Source organism: Schistocerca americana, chromosome 8, assembly GCF_021461395.2.
Source record: "Schistocerca americana isolate TAMUIC-IGC-003095 chromosome 8, iqSchAmer2.1, whole genome shotgun sequence".
Taxonomy (NCBI): Eukaryota; Metazoa; Arthropoda; class Insecta; order Orthoptera; family Acrididae; genus Schistocerca; species Schistocerca americana.
Genome location: NC_060126.1, coordinates 520,813,018 through 520,833,287, shown reverse-complemented (window position 1 = coordinate 520,833,287; position 20,270 = coordinate 520,813,018). Strand labels below are relative to the sequence as shown.

The 20,270-nt window shown below is 42.8% G+C and overlaps 1 protein-coding gene across 8 annotated transcripts in view; it reads right to left on the bottom strand.

Moving 5' to 3' along the window:
- LOC124545180 (mucin-5AC-like) overlaps positions 1-20,270 on the bottom strand; it is a 349,462-nt gene that overhangs the window by 252,627 nt on the left and 76,565 nt on the right. For all 8 annotated transcript variants that reach the window (XM_047124022.1, XM_047124023.1, XM_047124024.1 and 5 more), the window contains exons 2-3: positions 7,702-7,976; positions 2,651-2,707 (exon numbers count right to left, since the gene is read on the bottom strand). In XM_047124022.1, coding sequence (XP_046979978.1) covers positions 2,651-2,707; positions 7,702-7,976 — 332 coding nt within the window. The remainder of the gene's footprint in view (positions 1-2,650; positions 2,708-7,701; positions 7,977-20,270) is intronic.

Here is a 20,270-nt window from a genome sequence, read left to right as displayed (position 1 = left end):
CTTTCCTTAATCTAGCTTCTAAGATAAGTCGTAGGGTCAGTATTGCCTCACGTGTTCCAATATTTCTACGGAATCCAAACTGATCTTCCCCTAGGTCGGCCTCTACTAGTTTTTCCATTCGTCTGTAAAGAATTCGCGTTAGTATTTTGCAGCTATGACTTATTAAACTGATAGTTCGGCAATTTTCACATCTGTCAACACCTGCTTTCTTTTGGATTGGAATTATTATATTCTTCTTAAAGTCTGAGGGTATTTCGCATGTCTCATACATCTTGCTCACCAGATGGTAGAGTTTTGTCAGGACTGGCTCTCCCAAGGCCGTCAGTAGTTCTAATGGAATGTTGTCTACTCCCGGGGCCTTGTTTCGACTCGAGTCTTTCAGTGCTCTGTCAAACTCTTCACTCAGATATTGTATCTCCCATTTCATCTTCATCTACATCCTCTTCCATTTCCATAACATTGTCCTCAAGTAGATCGCCCTTGTATAGACCCTCTATATACTCCTTCCACCTTTCTGCTTTCCCTTCTTTGCTTGGAACTGGGTTTCCATCTGAGCTCTTAATATTCATACAAGTGGTTCTCTTTTCTCCAAAGGTCTCTTTAATTTTCCTGTAGGCAGTATCTATCTTACCCCTAGTGAGATAAGCCTCTACATCCTTACATTTATCCTCTAGCCATCCCTGCTTAGCCATTTTGCACTTCCTGTCGATCTCATTTTTGAGACTTTGTATTCCTTCTTGCCTGCTTCATTTATTGCATTTTTATATTTTCTCCTTTCACAATTGAATTCAATATTTCTTCTGTTACCCAAGGATTTCTACTAGCTCTCGTCTTTTTACCTACTTGATCCTCTGCTGCCTTCACTACTTCATCCCTCAAAGCTACCCATTCTTCTTCTACTGTATTTCTTTTCCCCATTCCTGCCATTTGTTCGCTTACGTTCTCCCTGAAACTCTGTACAACCTCTGGTTTAGTCAGTTTATCCAGATCCCATCTCCTTAAATTCCCACAATTTTGCAGTTTCATCAATTTTAATCTACAGTTCATAACCAATAGATTGTGGTCAGAGTCCACATCTGCCCCTGAAAATGTCTTACAATTTAAAACGTGGTTCCTAAATCTCTGTCTTACCATTATGTCATCTATCTGAAACCTGTCAGTATCTCCAGGCTTCTTCCATGTATACAACCTTCTTTTATGATTCTTGAACCAAGTGTTAGCTATGATTATGTTGCGCTCTGTGCAAAATTCTACCAGGCGGCTTCCTCTTTCATTTCTTACCCCCAATCCATATTCACCTACTACGTTTCCTTCTCTCCCTTTTCCTACTCTCGAATTCCAGTCACCCATGACTATTAAATTTTCGTCTCCCTTCACTATCTGAATAATTTATTTTATCTCATCATATAGTTCTTCAATTTCTTCGTCATCTGCATAGCTGGCTGGCATATAAACTTGTACTACTGTAGTAGGCGTGGGCTTCGTGTCTATCTTGGCCACAATAATGCGTTCTCTCTGCTGTATGTAGTAGCTTACCCGCATTCCTATTTTTTTATTCATTATTAAACCTACTCGTGGATTACCCCTATTTGACTTTGTATTTATAACCCTGTATTCGCCTGACCAGAAGTCAATATCAATAGCAAATTTTCAACGTACACGCCGTAGGAGCATAGTTGTCGATACCCTTAAGGTGTATCGAATCTTACCCCCACCCATCTCTGCAGGATCGTCAAGGGACGAGAAGAGCTTTCGGCGCCTGCAAAAAAGGCGCGTAGACAGTCAGTCTGAGAGATCGGCCCATGAGGAGAACAAACACGTGTCGGAGCGTGGCACGTCGTTGTCGCGATTAGGAGCGCAAAGTATTTATTCCAGAACATTAGGGAAGGTAAACTTCTTTGCCAAGATCGCTAGAGTAAACTTTATTCCCGATGACCGGTTTCGATAAGCACTGTTAGCATCGTCAGCAAAACAGTTGTAATATACAGTGTCGGGTGCAATATGAAACCAGAAAACACGAATTCTGCCTCATAATTGACAGGTACGTAACAGACTAGAAGACTGATGGATCTTAATGTCAAAATTAAATCAACTATATGCACAGTATTCACCACGTAGGTCTCTCTTAATGTCTCTCACGAAAGTGTACATCATAGCAGCAGTTAATGTTGAGCAATGCGAACCAATACATTTTTAATTACAGTGACCGAACGGAATTTAAGAGAGCAATGGGTAATTCGAGTGAAAATTGTAAATGGTGTGTGTCGTCAAGTTAACTGACTGGACTTGAGATCGATGTAGGATCTTTTTTCGTAAACCGAAGATACCATTAACTCAAAGTTATTCATACATTCATTTCAAAATCCCTTATTCGACATAGGGTTTTAACTTAGTTAGTTATTTTGCAGAATGGATGTAGCAGACTGAGAGAAAACGTGTCACATAAGCATGGAAGTTATTACAGTGATAGGTGTACTGCGACAGTAAGTTGCGCGGAAATTGTAACAACAAATAGTCTGGTTCCCTGCAAATACAGCAGCTCAAGCAAATAAACATTTTATATGAAAAAAAATAACAACAAGAAACTACCAGACAATTTATAATATCTAGCATTTAGTAAAAACGTACAAGATACATCTTGGATACTTACAAAACCAGCCGTATTGGAATCGCTGCACGTTAACGTGATGCGGATGTCGATCATGGACTGAAACAGAACATTCACATACTGGATTTAATTTCTTCACTCGTTTTATCCGTACACATGGGATGAGTATGGCATCATAGCATATGCCTGAAAATTATAAGGAGAACGCCCTGAGAGAGAACGTTTTCAGAAGAATAAGAAGAGAGAGTTACCATTCAAAGACTGGAAGCTTGTGATGTAATTGATGCTCGTGTAGCTGATACAGGGGGTGGACGGAAACGTGGAAACACCAAAAACACAATACGCTACCATACCTAATACGCTGCGTGAAACACGCTGGCATTCAGAACAACTTGCAGTCTGCTCGGAATGAGTAATACATGTGCCAAGCTGAGGTATCGATGATTAAAGTGAATAGCGATCGCGCACATTTCTCTCCAAACTAGACAAGAAAACCGCAATAATTTTGAGATCATGTGACCGCGGTGACAGGGCGGCTTGCGACAAGCCACTGTTGCGCTCGCAAAACCAGCCCTGGGCGACGTGACCTGTGTGAACAGGGAGGGCGCTGTCGTCTCGGAGCGCAGCGTCACCACGGGGGGACAAACGTCCTACCACGGGACGGGTCTATATCTGATGAGCCAAAATGCTTACATAACCCTTGGCAGTAATGCAAACTTGGATCAGTGGATTACCGCGATACGGCTACACAAATTGTCACCGAACCCCGGCTATGTTTTCCTATTGGGACACAAACTCGGCCAGAAGTGGGAAAAGGTCGAAGCAAGACTCACCCAACGAAAGGAATTTCTTGCTTTTCTCCGTGGTCCAGGTTCTGTGACTTCGACATCACGTTTTCCTGTTAGGAGAATTTGCATCACTTATGAGTGGTTTTAGAGTTTCTGTTCGACATGTAGTTCCCTATTTCTGGAACTCCCTTCGAGTTGGTTTGGTGTGACAGGGTTCAAGAGAGCGACAGCCAGTTCCGCAGTAACTTTTGCAACTATTGTCCTCTTATTTTGCGTCACAATCCGCTTAAATGCCCATCTGTCACGATCACTCCACATACCCTTTTCCGCTTTCCCTGTATGCGGTTTAAATCTTCGATACGGCGCCTCTTCAAACACCAAACGCTTCGGCTGCCACGGTTATTGAAGAGCCAACCACACACATTAAAAAAACTTTTGCATCACCTCGGTTCCGAGAGTTCCAGAACCTGCACAGAAAATTTGAATAGAGATCAACATAAACATCATTTCCGCCCTTTTTATTGCTCACGAAAACCATACATTGCATGTTGTACCACCACACAGCGAGACCTCAGAGGTGGTGGTGAAGATTGCTGTACACACCGGTACCTCTAATACCCAGTAGCACGTCCTCTTACATTGATGCATGCTTGTACTCGTCGTGGCATACTATCCACAAGTTCGTCAAGGCACTGCTGGTCCAGATTGTCCCACTCCTCAATGGCGGTTCGGCGTAGATCCCTCAGAGTGGTTGGCGGGTCACGCCGTCCATAAACAGTCCTTTTCAATCTATCCGAGGCATGTTCCATAGAGTTCATGCCTGGAGAACATGCTGGCCACTCTAGTAGAGCCGTTACGGCGCCTTCCATGACCACCAGTGGCGTACGTCGGCCCCAAATAATGCCACCCCAAAACAACAGGGAACCTCCACCTTGCTGCGCTCGCTACACAGTGTGTGTAAGGCGTTCAGCCTGACCGGGTTGCATCCAAACATGTCTCCGACGATTGTCTGGTTGAAGGCATACGCAACACTCATCGGTGAAGAGAACGTGATGCCAATCCTGATCGGCATGTTGTTGGGCCCATCTGTACCGCCCTGCATGGTGTCGTGGTTACGAAGATGGACCTCGCCATAAACGTCGGGAGTGAAGTCGCGCATCATGCAGCCTATTGCGCACAGTTTGAGTCGTAACACGACGTCCTGTGGCTGCACGAAAAGCATTATTCAACATGGTGGCGTTGCTGTCAGGGTTCCTCCGAGCCATAATCCGTAGGTGGCGGTCATCCACTGCAGTAGTAGCCCTTGGGCGGTTTGAGCGAGGCACGTGATCGACAGTTCCTGTCTCTCTGTATCTCCCCCACGTCCGAACACCATCGCTTTGGTTCACTCAGAGACGCCTGGACAATTCCCTTGTTGAGAGCCCTTCCTGGCTCAAAGTAACAATGCGATCGAAGCGCGGTATTGACGTCTAGGCATGGTTGAACTACAAACAACACGAGCCGTGTACCTCCTTCCTAAGGCGCTACAGCCATGGACTCTGTGGCTGGTCCCGGCGGAGGTTCGAGTCCTCCCTCGGTCATGGGTGTGTGTGTGTGTGTGTGTGTGTGTGTGTGTGTGTGTGTGTGTGTTTGTCCTTAGGATAATTTAGGTTAAGTAGTGTGTAAGCTTAGGGACTGATGACCTTAGCAGTTAAGTCCCATAAGATTTCACACACATTTGAATATTTTTTGAACCTCCTTCCTAGTGGAATGACTGGAAGTGATCGGCTGTCGGACCCCCTCCACCTAATAGGCGCTGCTCATGCATGGTTGTTTACATCTTTGGGCGGGTTTAGTGACATCTCTGAACAGTCAAGGGGACTGTGTGTGATATCCACAGTATCCACAGTCGACGTCTGTCTTCACGAGTTCTGGGAACCGTGGTGATGCAGAACCATTTTTGATGTGTGTATAAGAGCATCAAGAATTGGCCCACGTTCGAATTTACTTAGCTCCGACATAATGAACTCACAACTACACAGAATACTATTCTAAGCGCGACTGACGCTTGCGACTTAGTGAAGATATTGTAAAGATGCCGTTCGTGGTAAAATACAACAGCGCAACCTGCAGGCTTCATTTACGTTCAAGCATTCATTCCTCGCGGTGTTCCCATATTTTTGTCCAGACCCCGTGTATGATTTTATGTACATATGCATAAAAGATGTTTAGAACATATTTGATATATCTTTCGTCTCATGGCGTTACAATGTGGAAATAGTTGTGGAATATGGCAGGAAAATATAATGTGGAGTACATACTGTACACGAGAAATTTTACGTTCAGATTTAATACTGATTTCATAAATCCTTAGTGGCATTCTCCTCAAGGGTGTTGAACAGCCAGTATATTGTAAGAGACATGTTAATACATGCATACTAAACTGCATAAGGCAAATGATACTGAGCTGCGTTCAAGCCTTGTCAAATTAAAGGAACGTGAAATATTAATTTATATCGCTCTTAAGATGTAGAGAAGGCAAATATTACACAATACTCACACAATGTTACATAATAAATATACACAAATCCACTGGCCATGCAGACGGATTTGTTAATGGAGTGGATGTAACTGGTCACAACAAGTTCTTCAGGCTTCTGTTAAGGTTCACTTTATAAGTAGCTTAACATGGTTCTTTGCTGGGAAGGTTTGTTAAAAAAAATACGTGTTCCTGAGTAATCTACATGTTCAAAGTAAGAGCAGTTTTTATGCCTTCGCCTGATACGTATCTACCATTTATAAACTTTGCTTCAAGATTACGCCTTTACTTGACTCATAACCTGAGAAGTTACATTCCTGAGTACATTTCCTACCACAGTTTTTATAGACTGGCGATGCAGTTTTTATTACGATATGACAACAGGTAACTCTACAGAAATGTAAACCATTTGCGACTTTATGAGATGTGGTTTCCGTGATGAGTCAGATCACTGGATTATGGTTTAGTTTTAATTTCAGTGCATTATTCGTGGTTTTATCACCTGCCGAAAACGATTTTACATTTTGCTTATCGTGGTTTTAGTAAGCACGTTTATGTTAGTGGGGGACATTCCATTACATGTGTGTTATAACATTTACATCAGCTAACAGATTCGCGACTGTTTAAACCTGTAATGTTACTTGGTTTATTTGGTATATGACATTTTTCAAATATATAAGAGCTGCTGGCCACCATTTCATGAAAATATCTTGGACGAATACGGCGATGACCAGTAGCCGTACCCTCCTCGTGAGTGGCGAGCCGAGTGTTGCTTAACCTGCAGTATTATTTTCGGCGTGAGTTTCATGTTCTATGGTCCTTTGACTCGGTGTTTACCGTTTTGTGTAATTTTATATTTGGTGTTTGTTTAAATCTGCTCTGTTTGTTTTGTAGTAAAGTGCCCGGGTAGCGTGGTCTGATTTCCTAATTTTTAAGACACGCAGTCACCAGTAAAAAGCTGACCTCGATGGATATGCGAATCAGCGGCCTTACTGCAGACAAACAGACTGTAATTCTTTTACTGGTTTCAGTCATTGAAGCTTGTTAACCTTGGAAATTATCTTTTAATTAAAGATCGTTGAAATTCCTTGGAGACTGCTTCCGTAACTGGTCTCAGTAGTAGTAAATTTTGTTTGGATATTGGTTGAATTGTGTAAGTGTAACTGATTTTCGCTTGCTAATGTCTTTTTTTTTTTTTTTTTTTTAAATCTGTATTAAGATTTACTTGAAGGCTGTTTTTTTTTTATTTTTTTCAATTGTGTCAAATTTCCTTTGCGGACACCAGTGTTAAATAAAACAAAATTTGTTCTGTAATGATTTTACTTTCTGCAGCCCATTACCTTACCACTCCCAGCTCCACGTACTGCTGTCACCTTTCAACTGCTATCCCGGAGGTGTGTCGGTGGAGTTCTGGTACACGCTCTGTAACTTTGCTGTATAAAAACATACGACTTTTCTCACTTAGAGTAACTTATGACTATGGCTACAAGATGGAAGTCAAATCACGGGTGAGTGAGTACCCTCGTAATAGACCCTGCCAAGGGCGGGACAAACACTGAACAGGAAGTGTATATTTTATTCACATAGTCGACTTGATTTCAGGGGGTAGATATTCTTGCCCTAATCTTTTAATCAAATATCGACCAGGGAAACTGTCCTTCGGATAACTGAAGTAGGCGCTTTTGTATAGTGGGTTTTGGTGATAAAAGGCTGTTGCTTTCCATTCTTTTGTGACGTAAATTATTCGACTTCCAGGCCCTGAAAGTCAACAGCGCACTGCGAATTACCGCATCTGATGCAGAGATCATTTTCTCTTCATAACTGGCAAACTCCTCCTTGACGACGAGTTTCAGCGTGCTGGCGGCCTCATCGAAAACCACGTCGATGTAGTCGGACGGGCTGTCGACAACGAAGGCGGTCACCTCCTTGGTGGTGAGCACCAGGTACTCTGCCTGGGCTGCCGTGGTGTCCACGAGGTCGCCCACGTACCTGGACGCATTGAGGGCGCTACTCCAACTGGAGCTGGAGACTGGTTCGCCATTAAACAGCAGGTCGCAGTTAGCTGCAACAGTCACAAAACAGTGCCAGGTGAGCTCCTCGGTGTCGACTGTCCTACGCCCAGCAGTTGGACGGTGCCACCATAACATGCCGTCTTGTTGCTCCAAATATACAGGGTGTTCCAAAAGTGCACCGACAAACGTAGGGGATGCAGAAAGTGTCTTGAGGAACAAAATGAGGATAGGAACCCGTGCAGGGAAACGTCATCCAACAATGCTATAGAGCATAGAAGCTACAGGGCTGGCTCCTGTATATGTACAGTATGTATACATATACAGGGACGTACCGTGATGATGCTACGGACTTTCAGGAACGATGGAGAAGGTTAAATGTATTAATCTGAGGCAGTGGACCCTGGCCTGAAAAGGAACGAGTCGAAAGCTGTAAGAGGAAATCCTTTTGATAGATCTGACAGTGAAATACATGTACAGATACTGTTGTTGCTAAGATTGTAGGGTAGGTAACTTCCAGAGATGGTAGTATGGACCAAAACAAGAAAAAATGTTCGGTAAGCATGGGCTCTAAAATCCATACCTGAAGAGCTATGACCACTTGCTCATCCTCACTACTGTGGAACACTTCTCCTCAATTGAACAACTGCATAGCCCTATAGGTATACAATTTAGAGCCTGTATTTACTGGACTTTTTTTCCTTGGTTTTATCTATACTACCAACTCTGAAAGTTGACTGCCCTACAGTCTTATCAACAACAGTACCGGTACATGTCAGAGGTGCCAGAACGATTTTCAGCTTGTTCGTTCCCAGATCAGGGTCCTTTATCTCAAAATGATACATTTACCCTTCTCCATCATCCCCGAAAATTTTGTAACATCATCAGAGAATCAATCTGTGTATACTTACATGAGCAGACGCCGTCACCTATAACTTCGACCCTCTGTAGCGTCGCTGGATGACGTTTCCTGACGCGTCAAGACTCCTTCTAGGTCCATTGGAAGTTTGTCGCTGTATTTTTGAAACACTGTGTGTATATGTATAGGTGTTGTTGAGGGTAAAAGTGCTGATCTTTCTGTTGATGACAATATTACATCAGTGTTTACTTCTTTTGCAGACTAATAATTATAGCTATTCCTAGCTGTATGTTTTTCGGTTAGTTAGTACCCCCCCCCCCTCCCCCCCCCCCCCCCCCCCACAACCCCAAATACCTCTGGCACGAGTGAGCCAGTAATGTTTACTTTGCCCTGGGCAGCGGAGCCGGTGTGATGTGTGGATGCGTAAACGCAAGACGGATAGCCTATACTGACAGGCGCAGAGCAGTTCGCGGCTCAGTTAGGATTATGCAGGTAACCACAGGTAGTGAATTATGTGAGGTGTCTGTAGAAAGACTGCTAGATGCAGAGAAAAGAAAAAATACTAGCACACCGAAGTAGGTTGACCGTCAATTGGAAGACGGCAAACAGGGCAAAGGAACGTTGATTTTTATTTATTGCCATGGGAGGAAACCTAAAGAAAGAAAACGAAATTCCTGATAAAATACTTTCCCAAATCTAGACACTGAAAGCAACTGATTATGGATGGGAGAGGATACTGGCCGCAAAATTTTCGAAGGAATCATCTCCATTTCTCTACAAGCTATGACAATGTTACAGGTACAGTTTTTTTTTTCACGTTGTCCGTTGTCTGTAAGAACTCAGTCACCCATCGGGAAGGATTTTGTACGCTTTGTTTTATGGTGACGTAACAATATGCAGAGCGGTAGCGGCTCCAAGTATTACTGTTTAATACTAGCTGGCTACGGCCTCGCGTGGCGGCGGTTGGCCGCTGGCGAGCTCGCTTCCACGTGAGACACATGCGCCACCTGCGTCAAAAAATTAAATGGCAGAAGCCACAGTTTTAGCGGTGTGTTTTCCTGAATGCTGGAATTCTTATGTTATTAAGTGCTACAGCTTAATAAACCAGCAAATTTATGAATTAACAAGTTCATCGCTATTAGTGGTAACCCCACCCGACTGTGACTGGTATCCACCACCTAACCTAACGATAAGGTTCCTTCCCGACCTGGAAATATTAACTAAAGTAAATGTGTTTATCTGCTGTGACCGTGAGCGTAGAACGACGAGAAAGTAAGGTTCAGATCTTAAAAGGTCAGCACCAGCGGCTGACAGTTTGTATTCGTTCATTTATTTATTTACACGTCAAGTTCCGTAGGACCAAATTGAGGAGCAAATCTCCAAGGTCATGGAACGTGTCAGTACATGAAAATAAAACATAAAAGTAATAACAGATAATAAAGGCAATGTGCTGTTCTTCTCCCATTACTAAATTGACGATTATTTGATGCTTCCGGATGTGTTCCGTCAATTGATCCCTTCTTTTAGTCAAGTTGTGCCATAGATTTCTTCTTTCCCCAATTCGGTTCAGTACCTTCTCATTGCTTATTTGATGTATACATATAATTATCAACAGTCTTTTTTCCAAAGCATCCATTCTCTTCGTGTCTCAACTGCTTATCGTCTACGCATTTTGATTCGCCGAGGGATTGGTTCACCGGGTGGGTTCGCTTGTTGGTGTGTAGCGGACGTGTTTACCTGTGGTGTGGTTACTGCCAGTTGGCACGAGCCGTTGCTCGCTGCTGGTACTGGAGGGAGCCCGCAGTTCTCAAGGCGAGGCTCCAGATACTCTGCCGGCTCTAAGGTCTGAATTGCCACCGCTTGGCATTGCGCTGTTTCTGTCGGGACTTATGTGCTTTATTTGGTGAGCTTCTGACTTACCATTATCCTGTGCTAGTCAGAGTTTTTGTACCTGTAGTATTCCGTCATGTTCCGTCACCCTGGTTCTCAGTAAACTGCGTTGTGATTCGAAACATTCATACCTGGAAACCTTCTGACAGATTAAAACTGTGTGGCGGACCGAGATTCAAACTCGGGAGCTGCACCTTTTCATTCCTGATTTCCAGAAGTAATAGGAGGTTCGAGATGAAATAACTGTCTAACATTAATAACATGACAAAAAATTGCACCAATAATGATATTATCATATTGTATTCACCTAAGAACTTTCATTTGAACCATTATCATTTTAAGAATCATTATTGGAGCAATAGGAGGTTTAAATCCATCATCTCTACGCCAACTTCTAGCATATTCTTCAATTAGACATTTAGGGTGAATAATTAGATCCCTACCAATCAGAGAAAACATCTGAGAATTATACTTTATTATTTATTCACTACTAAGAATAATCATGGTTATATTTTTCAAGCTAATAAATCTATTCTTCATGAACCAGATTTATTCAGCCAGAAATATAGAAACTGAAATTAAATTCATAATATTCATATCTCTCCTATCTCTAGGTGGTTTACCACCATTTTTTGGATTTCTACCAAAATGAATTGTAATACAATCATTAATAGAAAACAACATACAACTATCATAACTATTATAGTTGTATTAACTACAATTACAATTTATTATTACATATGTATTAGATTCTCAGCCTTAATTATGTCATACACAGAAAATTCATGATCTATAAAGATAAAGTCTCAAAAATCAAGAATTATTCTTCCTATAACCGTAATAATTTCAACAATAGGATTGATTTCAACATCAACCTTAATCTCATTATACTAAGGACTTAAGTTAATTAAACTAATAATCTTTAAAGTTATAATTAAAAGAATAATCTTTTAGGCCTTAGTAAATATTTCCACCTCTAGAATTGCAGTCTAGAATCATAATTGAATATAAGACCAAAATATGGTAAGAGAGAAAATATCTCATAAGTAGATTTACAGTCTACCACCTAAAATTCAGCCATCTTACCGCAAAAATGATTATTCTCAACAAACCGTAAGGACATTGGTACTTTATATTTTCTATTTGGAGCATGAGCAGGAATTGTAGGAACATCAATAAGAATACTTATTCGTGCTGAACTTGGTCTTCCGTGGGCAACTGATCTACCAGCTGAGCTGCCCAAGCACGACTCACGCCCCGTCCTCGGAGCCTTACTTCCTGCAGTACGTCGTCGCTGACCTTCCATACTTCATAAAAGATCTCCAGCGTAACTTACTCAGCTATCACTCCTGGAAGAACATATACTGCGGAGACATACAGCCTGGGGAATGTTTCCAGAACGAAATTTTCACTCTGCAGCGGAGTGTGCGCTGACGTGAAACTTCCTGGCAGATTAAAACTGTGCAGCGCGCACTCTACTGCAGAGCGAAAATTTCGTTCCGGAAATATCCCCCAGGCTGTGACTGAGCCATGTCTGCGCAATATTGGTTCTTGCAGGTGTGCTAGTTCTACAGGTTACTCTGGAGAAGTATGAAGTTTGGAAGGCGGGAGTAAATCTGCGAGAATGGGCCGTGGGTCGCGCTTGGGTAGGGTACTTGTCTGCGACAGGTGAAGGTCCCAAACTTGTGTCTCCGTCCACCACACGGTTTTAATTTACGGGCAAGTTTCATATCAGTGCACACTCCGCTGCAGAGTGAAAATTTCATTCCTTATCTCATTGCACGCGCATTCTGACTATGGTTAGCCGTACTCTGAGACCAACGGGTTTGTTTATGAACTGATTAACTTCTGTCACGTCGCTGTTTACAGGCTAGAACTTGAGTAAGCTCAGTGATCAGTGTAAATGCATTCAAGTTCTCAAGAGGACCATTTACGTCTATTTAGACTAGCGTTTAACATATCTAAGCTGCTGAGGCGTTACTCAATTATGTTGTTATCAGTCTGTTGGCCACCTCAGACTTTCCTCTAATTGATTGCAGTTTTCAAAGCCTTTGAATGATAAAATTAAATCTCGTAGCGACGTTTGATTTTCAGATTTGCTGCCTGCATGCGACAGGCTGTCGCCGCGTTCAAACCAGGCCTGCACGTTTTGGTATCTGTCTTGCCGAAGAGGCTGAAACAGTAATACGAGTAACGTGCAACTGTTGTAATTTATTTTGCCGTTTTGAAGGCGACTGTTTTATTATATGTTCTGTCAGTTCGACAATGTTCATTTTCTGTGTTCTAAAGTTTTGATATTTCTGAGCTCAAATTTTAAGGAAATATTATTAGTTTTTAGTTTATAATTTTTAATTTAGCATTCAAGTTTCACTGGTCTCTAACAAAAATTTTTGGTATTGTTAACTGTTCTTGATGGAGGTTCTGTTAAAAGGTACCAAACGGGCTTTCATGTTATTGCTTATTTATAATGAATAAATTGATGCGGAAAGTATAGTTATATTTAAATTGTGACCTATCACTCCAGCACCTACCTCCCTAGTGAAACAATAGTGGCGGAGTGTGGTTGCATTTGAGTGGCGGGGTTCGGATCCCATTCTTTGGTAGGAAAAAGTTTCCTTAGTGTGTATACTCACGTAGGGTTTTTTTTTCAGTTGTTGTGGTGGTATTCATCCTGGATGGGAGAGATGTGCTACCTTGAATCATGAAGCCGTAGGTATCCTGTTGGACTTGGGTAGTAACGTATCTTTGATAGATTACGGGTATTATAACCATTTTGTTCAGATTAGATAATTATTTCAATTGAGAAAAGCACATACGCAATGACAGACTGTGAATCGGAACTTGTTGGTTGTTGAGGGGGAATCCACTGTACTGAGGGTTTTTCCTACCTAAGTATTGTTACGGTGTGACATTTTGCAGAAGACCAGGGTGTATTTTAGATTATAATAGCAGAAATTTTACGTTTAAATATCAGTCAGATATACTGTATGGATTGTGTAAGCATTGTTCCCTTGAACACGTGTGCAATGTTAAAGTTGATCAGTCACTTTTTAATTTAGCTCATTTAAAAAAGTGCTCATATGTTTCAGACGTGAATGACTGTAAGTTAAACCAGTATTGTCAATAACCTACATTTTTATAAAAAAAATAATTCAATTTATTTGGATGCTTTTGTAAATGGCGCCAATTTACGCAATTTAGATCGTTCATATATTATTCAGGGTCAAAAGTTGCTTGGTTCACAATAGCTATACTACTCAAATGTTCGTAAGTTTTTCATCACAACATGTGAATGGAGCCTACGTCACGTTGCAAAATGTTCTCTTTGATACACTACTCCATTTACGATGGCATTAATATACTTAATGGGACAAATATCGTATTTCCATATCTTACAGATAACTAGTCTTTAACTTCTAAATGAGTAAAATAATTTCACTATTAGGAAAATATTTGCGTCCCCATCAACCATTCTTATAAGCTCATTTTCTATCACTGGTAATTTTTTTACACGCATTAAAAACGTGTTACGAGTTTCACATTTCCTTTTAAAAAAGCTCAATACCTAAATGAAATATCAAAACTGGCGATTATTTCTGAACACATATCATCTGTTCTTAATATTGTTTTAAAGTAGGAGCCGCTTCACAGTCAGTCTCAAATGTCTCCACAAGTGTAGCTACCTCACAAAAGGAATCCATAAAATACGACTGTACTATCTGCGTATATATCGCACACTGTAAAACCTACGTGTGCTGCTGGAAAGAAAGTCTCATGGGATGAATCGTGTTTCAAAGTAGCTGCAATGAAGCTACAGAAAAACACACCTTGAGACAATATAACGGGATGATAAACGAGCTGGGTTTACCTTCAGATTTTGCGTAACTTGTAAAATATCGCAATGTGCAGTAGCTACCCACATGTGCTGAAGCCAATACCCTCAGGGAATGAAAACAAAGCTACTTCCGATCCACTGTTTGAGTTTCCCTCTGCACTGTTGCACTAAACGCTTGAATAAACTGATACCCCGCATCTATCCTTCTGCAGCATGGAAACGTTATCCTTCTGTAGCATGGAAACGATTCTCACATTCGCACGGAAACGAGTGGGTAACAAGGATATTTGATGGATTGTTTAAGGGACGCCAACATGAACGCTGGCTCATACAGTTTGTGCAAAGAGATATAACATAGGTATTTTTTAACACGTAAATCCCTGGTGCCCATTGAATATACCTTTAGTGTGAATCTGAGGGACGTCATATTTCCTTTCCGAGTTTGTTATGAAGGCTGCAGTGTGAGAAGGTGTCGATCAATATCCCCCCCCCCCCCCTCCATTTCGTCCTGATAGTGACGTCACACAGTCACATCGACCGTGACATTAAAGTGGGCATAAACGTCTACTGATACGCCAGCGTCGAAGTACAGACCAGTCCCCACTAAAGCGCGGCCGGGCGGCTGCGGTAGCATCGATGGCAGAGAGAAGTGTTTTGCGCCGCTTCAGAGTCGAAAGCGGGATTGATGTTCCCATTTAAAGCGGCAGCCGCTAGCGGTGACAAATGACAGATGGAACTGAGGTACGAGTGGGTCAAAAATTAAACTCAACAACTGGCACTTCAGACACAGGTAAGCCCACCAGTACGGTTCCGAAAGGCGAGTCAGAATGCCCCGTATGACCAAAAGTATCTGGACACCTATTAGTGGACATTAATGTAGAATGTGTCTACCCTTTGCCTTCATGACGGCTTCAACTCTGCAGAGGACACTTTCAGTGAGGTTTCCGAACTTCTGTGGAGGAATGCCGAAACCGGAGAAGGTAGTGACGTTGGATTCTGCGTTCTGGATCCAAGTCGACGTTCTAACTCATCTCATAGGTGTTCCATTGGTTCAAGGTAGGGACTCTGGGGAGGCCAGTCCATTTCAGGAATGTTATTGTCCACAAATCATAGCGTCACATGTACTGCTCTATGACAGTGTGCATTGTCGTGCTGGTACGAACAGTCAACGTCCCCCAATTTTTCCTCTACTGTTCAAAGTACCCAATGCCATAAAATGTGTTCATGTTCTTCGACGTTTAGCATTTTCTTGAGCTCAATAGGGGAGCCATCATACCATTTCCAGCAAAAATTCTCCCATACGGTAACACGACCTCCTCTATGCTTCACTGCCGTAACCCAAACCCCCATCGGATTGCCACAGGATATAGCGTGATTCATTTAACAGTCATCCACTGCGGCTCTGTTTACACCACCTCAAACGTCGATTAGCATTGGTCACGGTAGTGTATCACTTATGTGAAGCTCCTCGACCACTGTAATCCTCTTTTTTAAAAAAAAATTCGAAACGCACATTCATTGTGTTAGTAGGAATGCTGGTACCACTTTCGACTTCACGTGTGATTTCTTCCGTTGATTTCAAGCGATTTCTTGCAACCCATCCGCAATGATCGATGGTCCGTCTCCGTCAGTAAATGATGTCTGCCTGGTGTTGATTTAGCTGATGTTGTTCCTTCGCAGAAGTACACCGTGTGATCAAAACTATCCGGACACCTGGCTGAAAATGACTTACAAGTTCGTGGCGCCCTCCATCGGTAATGCTGGAATTCAGTGTGGTGTTGGCCCACCCTTAACCTCGATGACAGCTTCCACTCTCGCAGTCATACGTTCAGTGAGGAGCTGGAAGGTTTCTTGGGGAATGGCAGCCCATTCTTCACGGAGTGCTGCACTGAGGAGCCGGCCGGAGTGGCCGTGCGGTTCTAGGCGCTACAGTCTGGAGCCGAGCGACCGCTACGGTCGCAGGTTCGAATCTTGCCTCGGGCATGGATGTGTGTGATGTCCTTAGGTTAGTTAGGTTTAATTAGTTCTAAGTTCTAGGCGACTGATGACCTCAGAAGTTAAGTCGCATAGCCATTTGCACTGAGGAGAGGTATCGATTTCGGTCGGTGAGGACTGGCACGAAGTGTCGTTCCAAAACATCCCACAGGTGTTCTATAGGATTCAGGTCAGGACTCTGTGCAGGCCACTCCATTACAGGGATGTTATTGTCGTGTAACCACTCCGACACGGGCCGTGCATTATGAACAGGTGCTCGATCGTGTTGAAAGATGCAATCGCCATTCCCGAATTGCTCTTCAACAGTGGGAAGGTGCTTAAAACATCAATGTAGGTCTGAGTTGTGATGCTGCCACGCAAACGACAAGGGGTGCAAGCCCCTCCATGACAAACACGCCCACACCATAACACCACCGCCTCCGAATTTTACTGTTAGAAATACACACGCTGTCAGACGACGTTCACCGCACAGTCGGCAAACCCACACCCTGCCATCGGATCGCCACACTGTCTACCGTGATTCTTCACTCCACTCACCGTTTTTCCATTGTTCAATTGTCCAAAAATTACTCTCCTTATACCAAGCGGATACCATAGTACTGTACTAAGACATCGTACTGTGATGTCAGCGGGACATATTCGTAGACTGACGAGAAAAGCGTCCGCTAGTGTAGTACTGTGTGTTTCTACTTTCGTATTTTTCGACAAGAGGGGCTAAACGTTGAGAACTGGGGCGACTGTTGGCGGGGCAGTAATATGGCGCGTTCGCCGTCGCACGGCCAATACCTGAAAGTTCGGGAAATCCCCGTCCTTGTTATCACACCAGATATCGTGCAGAGACCACACCCAGCACATGTGCGGTGCTGTTGCTGCACTGCTATCAGGAGAAGCTACATCTGTAGCGGCTTTCAAACCGATAAGCTACCGCCGTAAGCAGATACGGTGGCGACACACGATACCTCTCTTCTCATCTCCAGCTCGTGGACTGAGAGGCACTCGCGTTCGAGAGGATGTCGGTGAATATCCTCGTCTGGCCACCCAGTTTTAGATTTTCAGTGGTTCCCCTAAATTACTTCAGACAGCTTCGAGGACAGATTCTTTGGACAGGACACGGCCGACCTCCTTTGCTGTCCTTCATATATCCCAGTTTGTGCCTCGTCTGTAACCCCTCCTTCGACGGGACGCTAAACCCTCACCTTCGTTCCTTTCTTACAGCACGTGGCAGTTAGGGAAGCGTCAACAAGTGATCTCGTAGAGGTTAAGGCCTACTGCACTGTGGGAATTGTAGACGAATTTAACTTCAGCAGTGGAAAAATGCTCCTATCGGCGCTAGGAACGTGAGAATGTCTCTGTTTATTTAAAAGACTCTGAGTGAAAAATGGGGTTCCGGCTGCCTCATTCTACCTTTATCCAGCATCTTTGAAAATTTTCCCAAAAATTTTGTCGTGCGAACTTATTCGCATTATTTTTAAGATGCAACTCACTTGTAACTCCCAGAGGCTCCCCCAACTGTAAACTCAGTCAGTTACATGAATTAGTCCATCGCTGTAAGTCGCTCTTACTCACCACTCTCACTTGTCCATTTTCATTCACTCATTCAGCCCAACTCACTGACGTTATCTCTTTCCGTCTCTCTAACTGTCACTCTCTTCTACTACTACTACTGTCACTGTCGCTGCCTCCCTCTCCCTCTCTCTATCTCTACCATCTCGTTCTTTCCCCCCTCTGCTGCTGTCTCTTCTAACTCTGACTAACTCTCTTTTTCTCGCTGTCATAGTCACAGGCTCACACGCTCTGTCTCTCGTCATCACTGTCTCTCACCCCTTCCCACTTCCTCCTCCTCTTTTCTATCCCACTGGCACCGTCTACTTCCCTCCTTGCGTAGCGCAGTTCTGCTACTGTCAACTATGTTCTGCTGGCACTATGTCCCTCTCATTCTGTCACACTGCCATTGTCTCCTTCGCTCTTTCAGTACCATATCCGCTGTCTACTACCTTCCAGTATTTATTACTCTTCTGTCTCTTTCCCGCTGCCACAGTCTCCTCCTCTTTCAGCATAAAAAAGCGCAAATATGTTTGCATCTCAAAATTTTTGGGAACATTTTTAAAGCTGCTAAGTATGGTAGAATGAACAGTTGGTATCCCACTTTGCAGTCAGAGTCATCCAAACAGGAGCAGCTTCGTATTTTTGGCTCCAATAGGAGTATTTTTCCGCTGGTTCCCTCCTTTTCCCTGTTGCAGCAAGAAATGTTACGCATATGAAATGTATTGGTTAAAAAAAAATTGATAGTTTAATTAGGTGAAACTGAAATAAAGCAAAACGAATTTTACACCTCAGACGGAATTTTAGGTGCAAATAAATTTTTTGTGTGCTTCAGTACTATAACAGGCGGTCCCCAGTACCCTTATGATGATAATGGAGACATATCCGTGCTGCATCCCTTTCGAAAACACGTTTCGCCTTGTACCAGGTTTTACGTGCATATTTTACGTGTAGAAGTAGGGTAAATTTGAATGAATCTCGAAATCGGACAAAGAAGTCAAGAAAATTTTCAAGACTGTTCGAGATCGGGATCTTAGGAATGTATCGCAAAAATTTCAGCCATTTGCTGAGCGTAGCCGTCTTTGAAACCGCTGCTCGCGTTTGGTACCCAAGAACCAAAATTTTGACGTATTTTTCTACAACGGATAAAGAGTTTCGAAAACGGGGAGATGCAATTTCTAGATTTATGCCTAGAGAGTATACTGATGAAGTTCGAGCAATTCGCTGCGGTTGTTTGTTATTTAGAGTTCGCTACTGTCGAATTTTGCGTGCGTATTTTCCGTGTAAAAGTAGAGTAAATTTGAACCCCTGTGCCTCGAAGAGGGATAAAGATTTCAAGAAAATTTTTAAGGCTGTTGGAGATCAGGATCTTAGTAATGTATGGTAAAAATTTCAACCTTTTCTGTGCTTAGCCGTCTTGGAAACGGCGGCTCGTCTTCGGTACGAAAAAATGGTAGAATACGCTTTTTTCGGGTTTTCTGTAGCACCACCGATGAACTAATTGTGCCTCCATAAATCCCCTAAGACACACCCTAGATCACATCAAATGCAAAAACAACCGACCAATCTGTGTACTACTCTTATACTGACCCTATACTGTGGGATAATGACTAAGAAGATCCTTCTTTCGTATAGAAGTGGTCCATAGCCCGAGGGCTATCGAAAATACTTCACGCTACCTTTTGTGAGTGAACAAGCATTTCGCTCTCAATTAAGTATATGACCGAAAGAGTCAGCCTTCAGGAATTGTGAAACGAACTCTGTCGTCCAGGACTGTGTGCCACAAAGAGTGCAGATTGGCCACGAGATGGAGAAACTCACAGGCGTCTATTGCGCTGAATGAGGCCTAAGCGCTGTAGTGTGCGAGTGAGCCAGACGTCATAGCGAAACCCTGGAGAAGCTGTTTGTGGCCAGGGAGACGTAGCAGTATTAAATATGGCGGACCTAATATCGGCCAAAAAGGGAATTCAGGGAATGAAGCCACCGTAATTTTAATCTTCCATCCTTCATAAATTTTCATGTTGATTCCAATAAAACTTGAATATTGATCATATCTATAATAGTTTAGGATTTACTGGTAAAATGAAATTCAAAAGTTTTGTAACAAATGCTAAAATCTGAACGCTTTAGCCGATCTTAACGATCGACATTTCATATAGAAGCACATCATTAAAATGATAAATGTTGTAAATATTAACTCTGCAACTTTATTTGTTTAAAAGATGT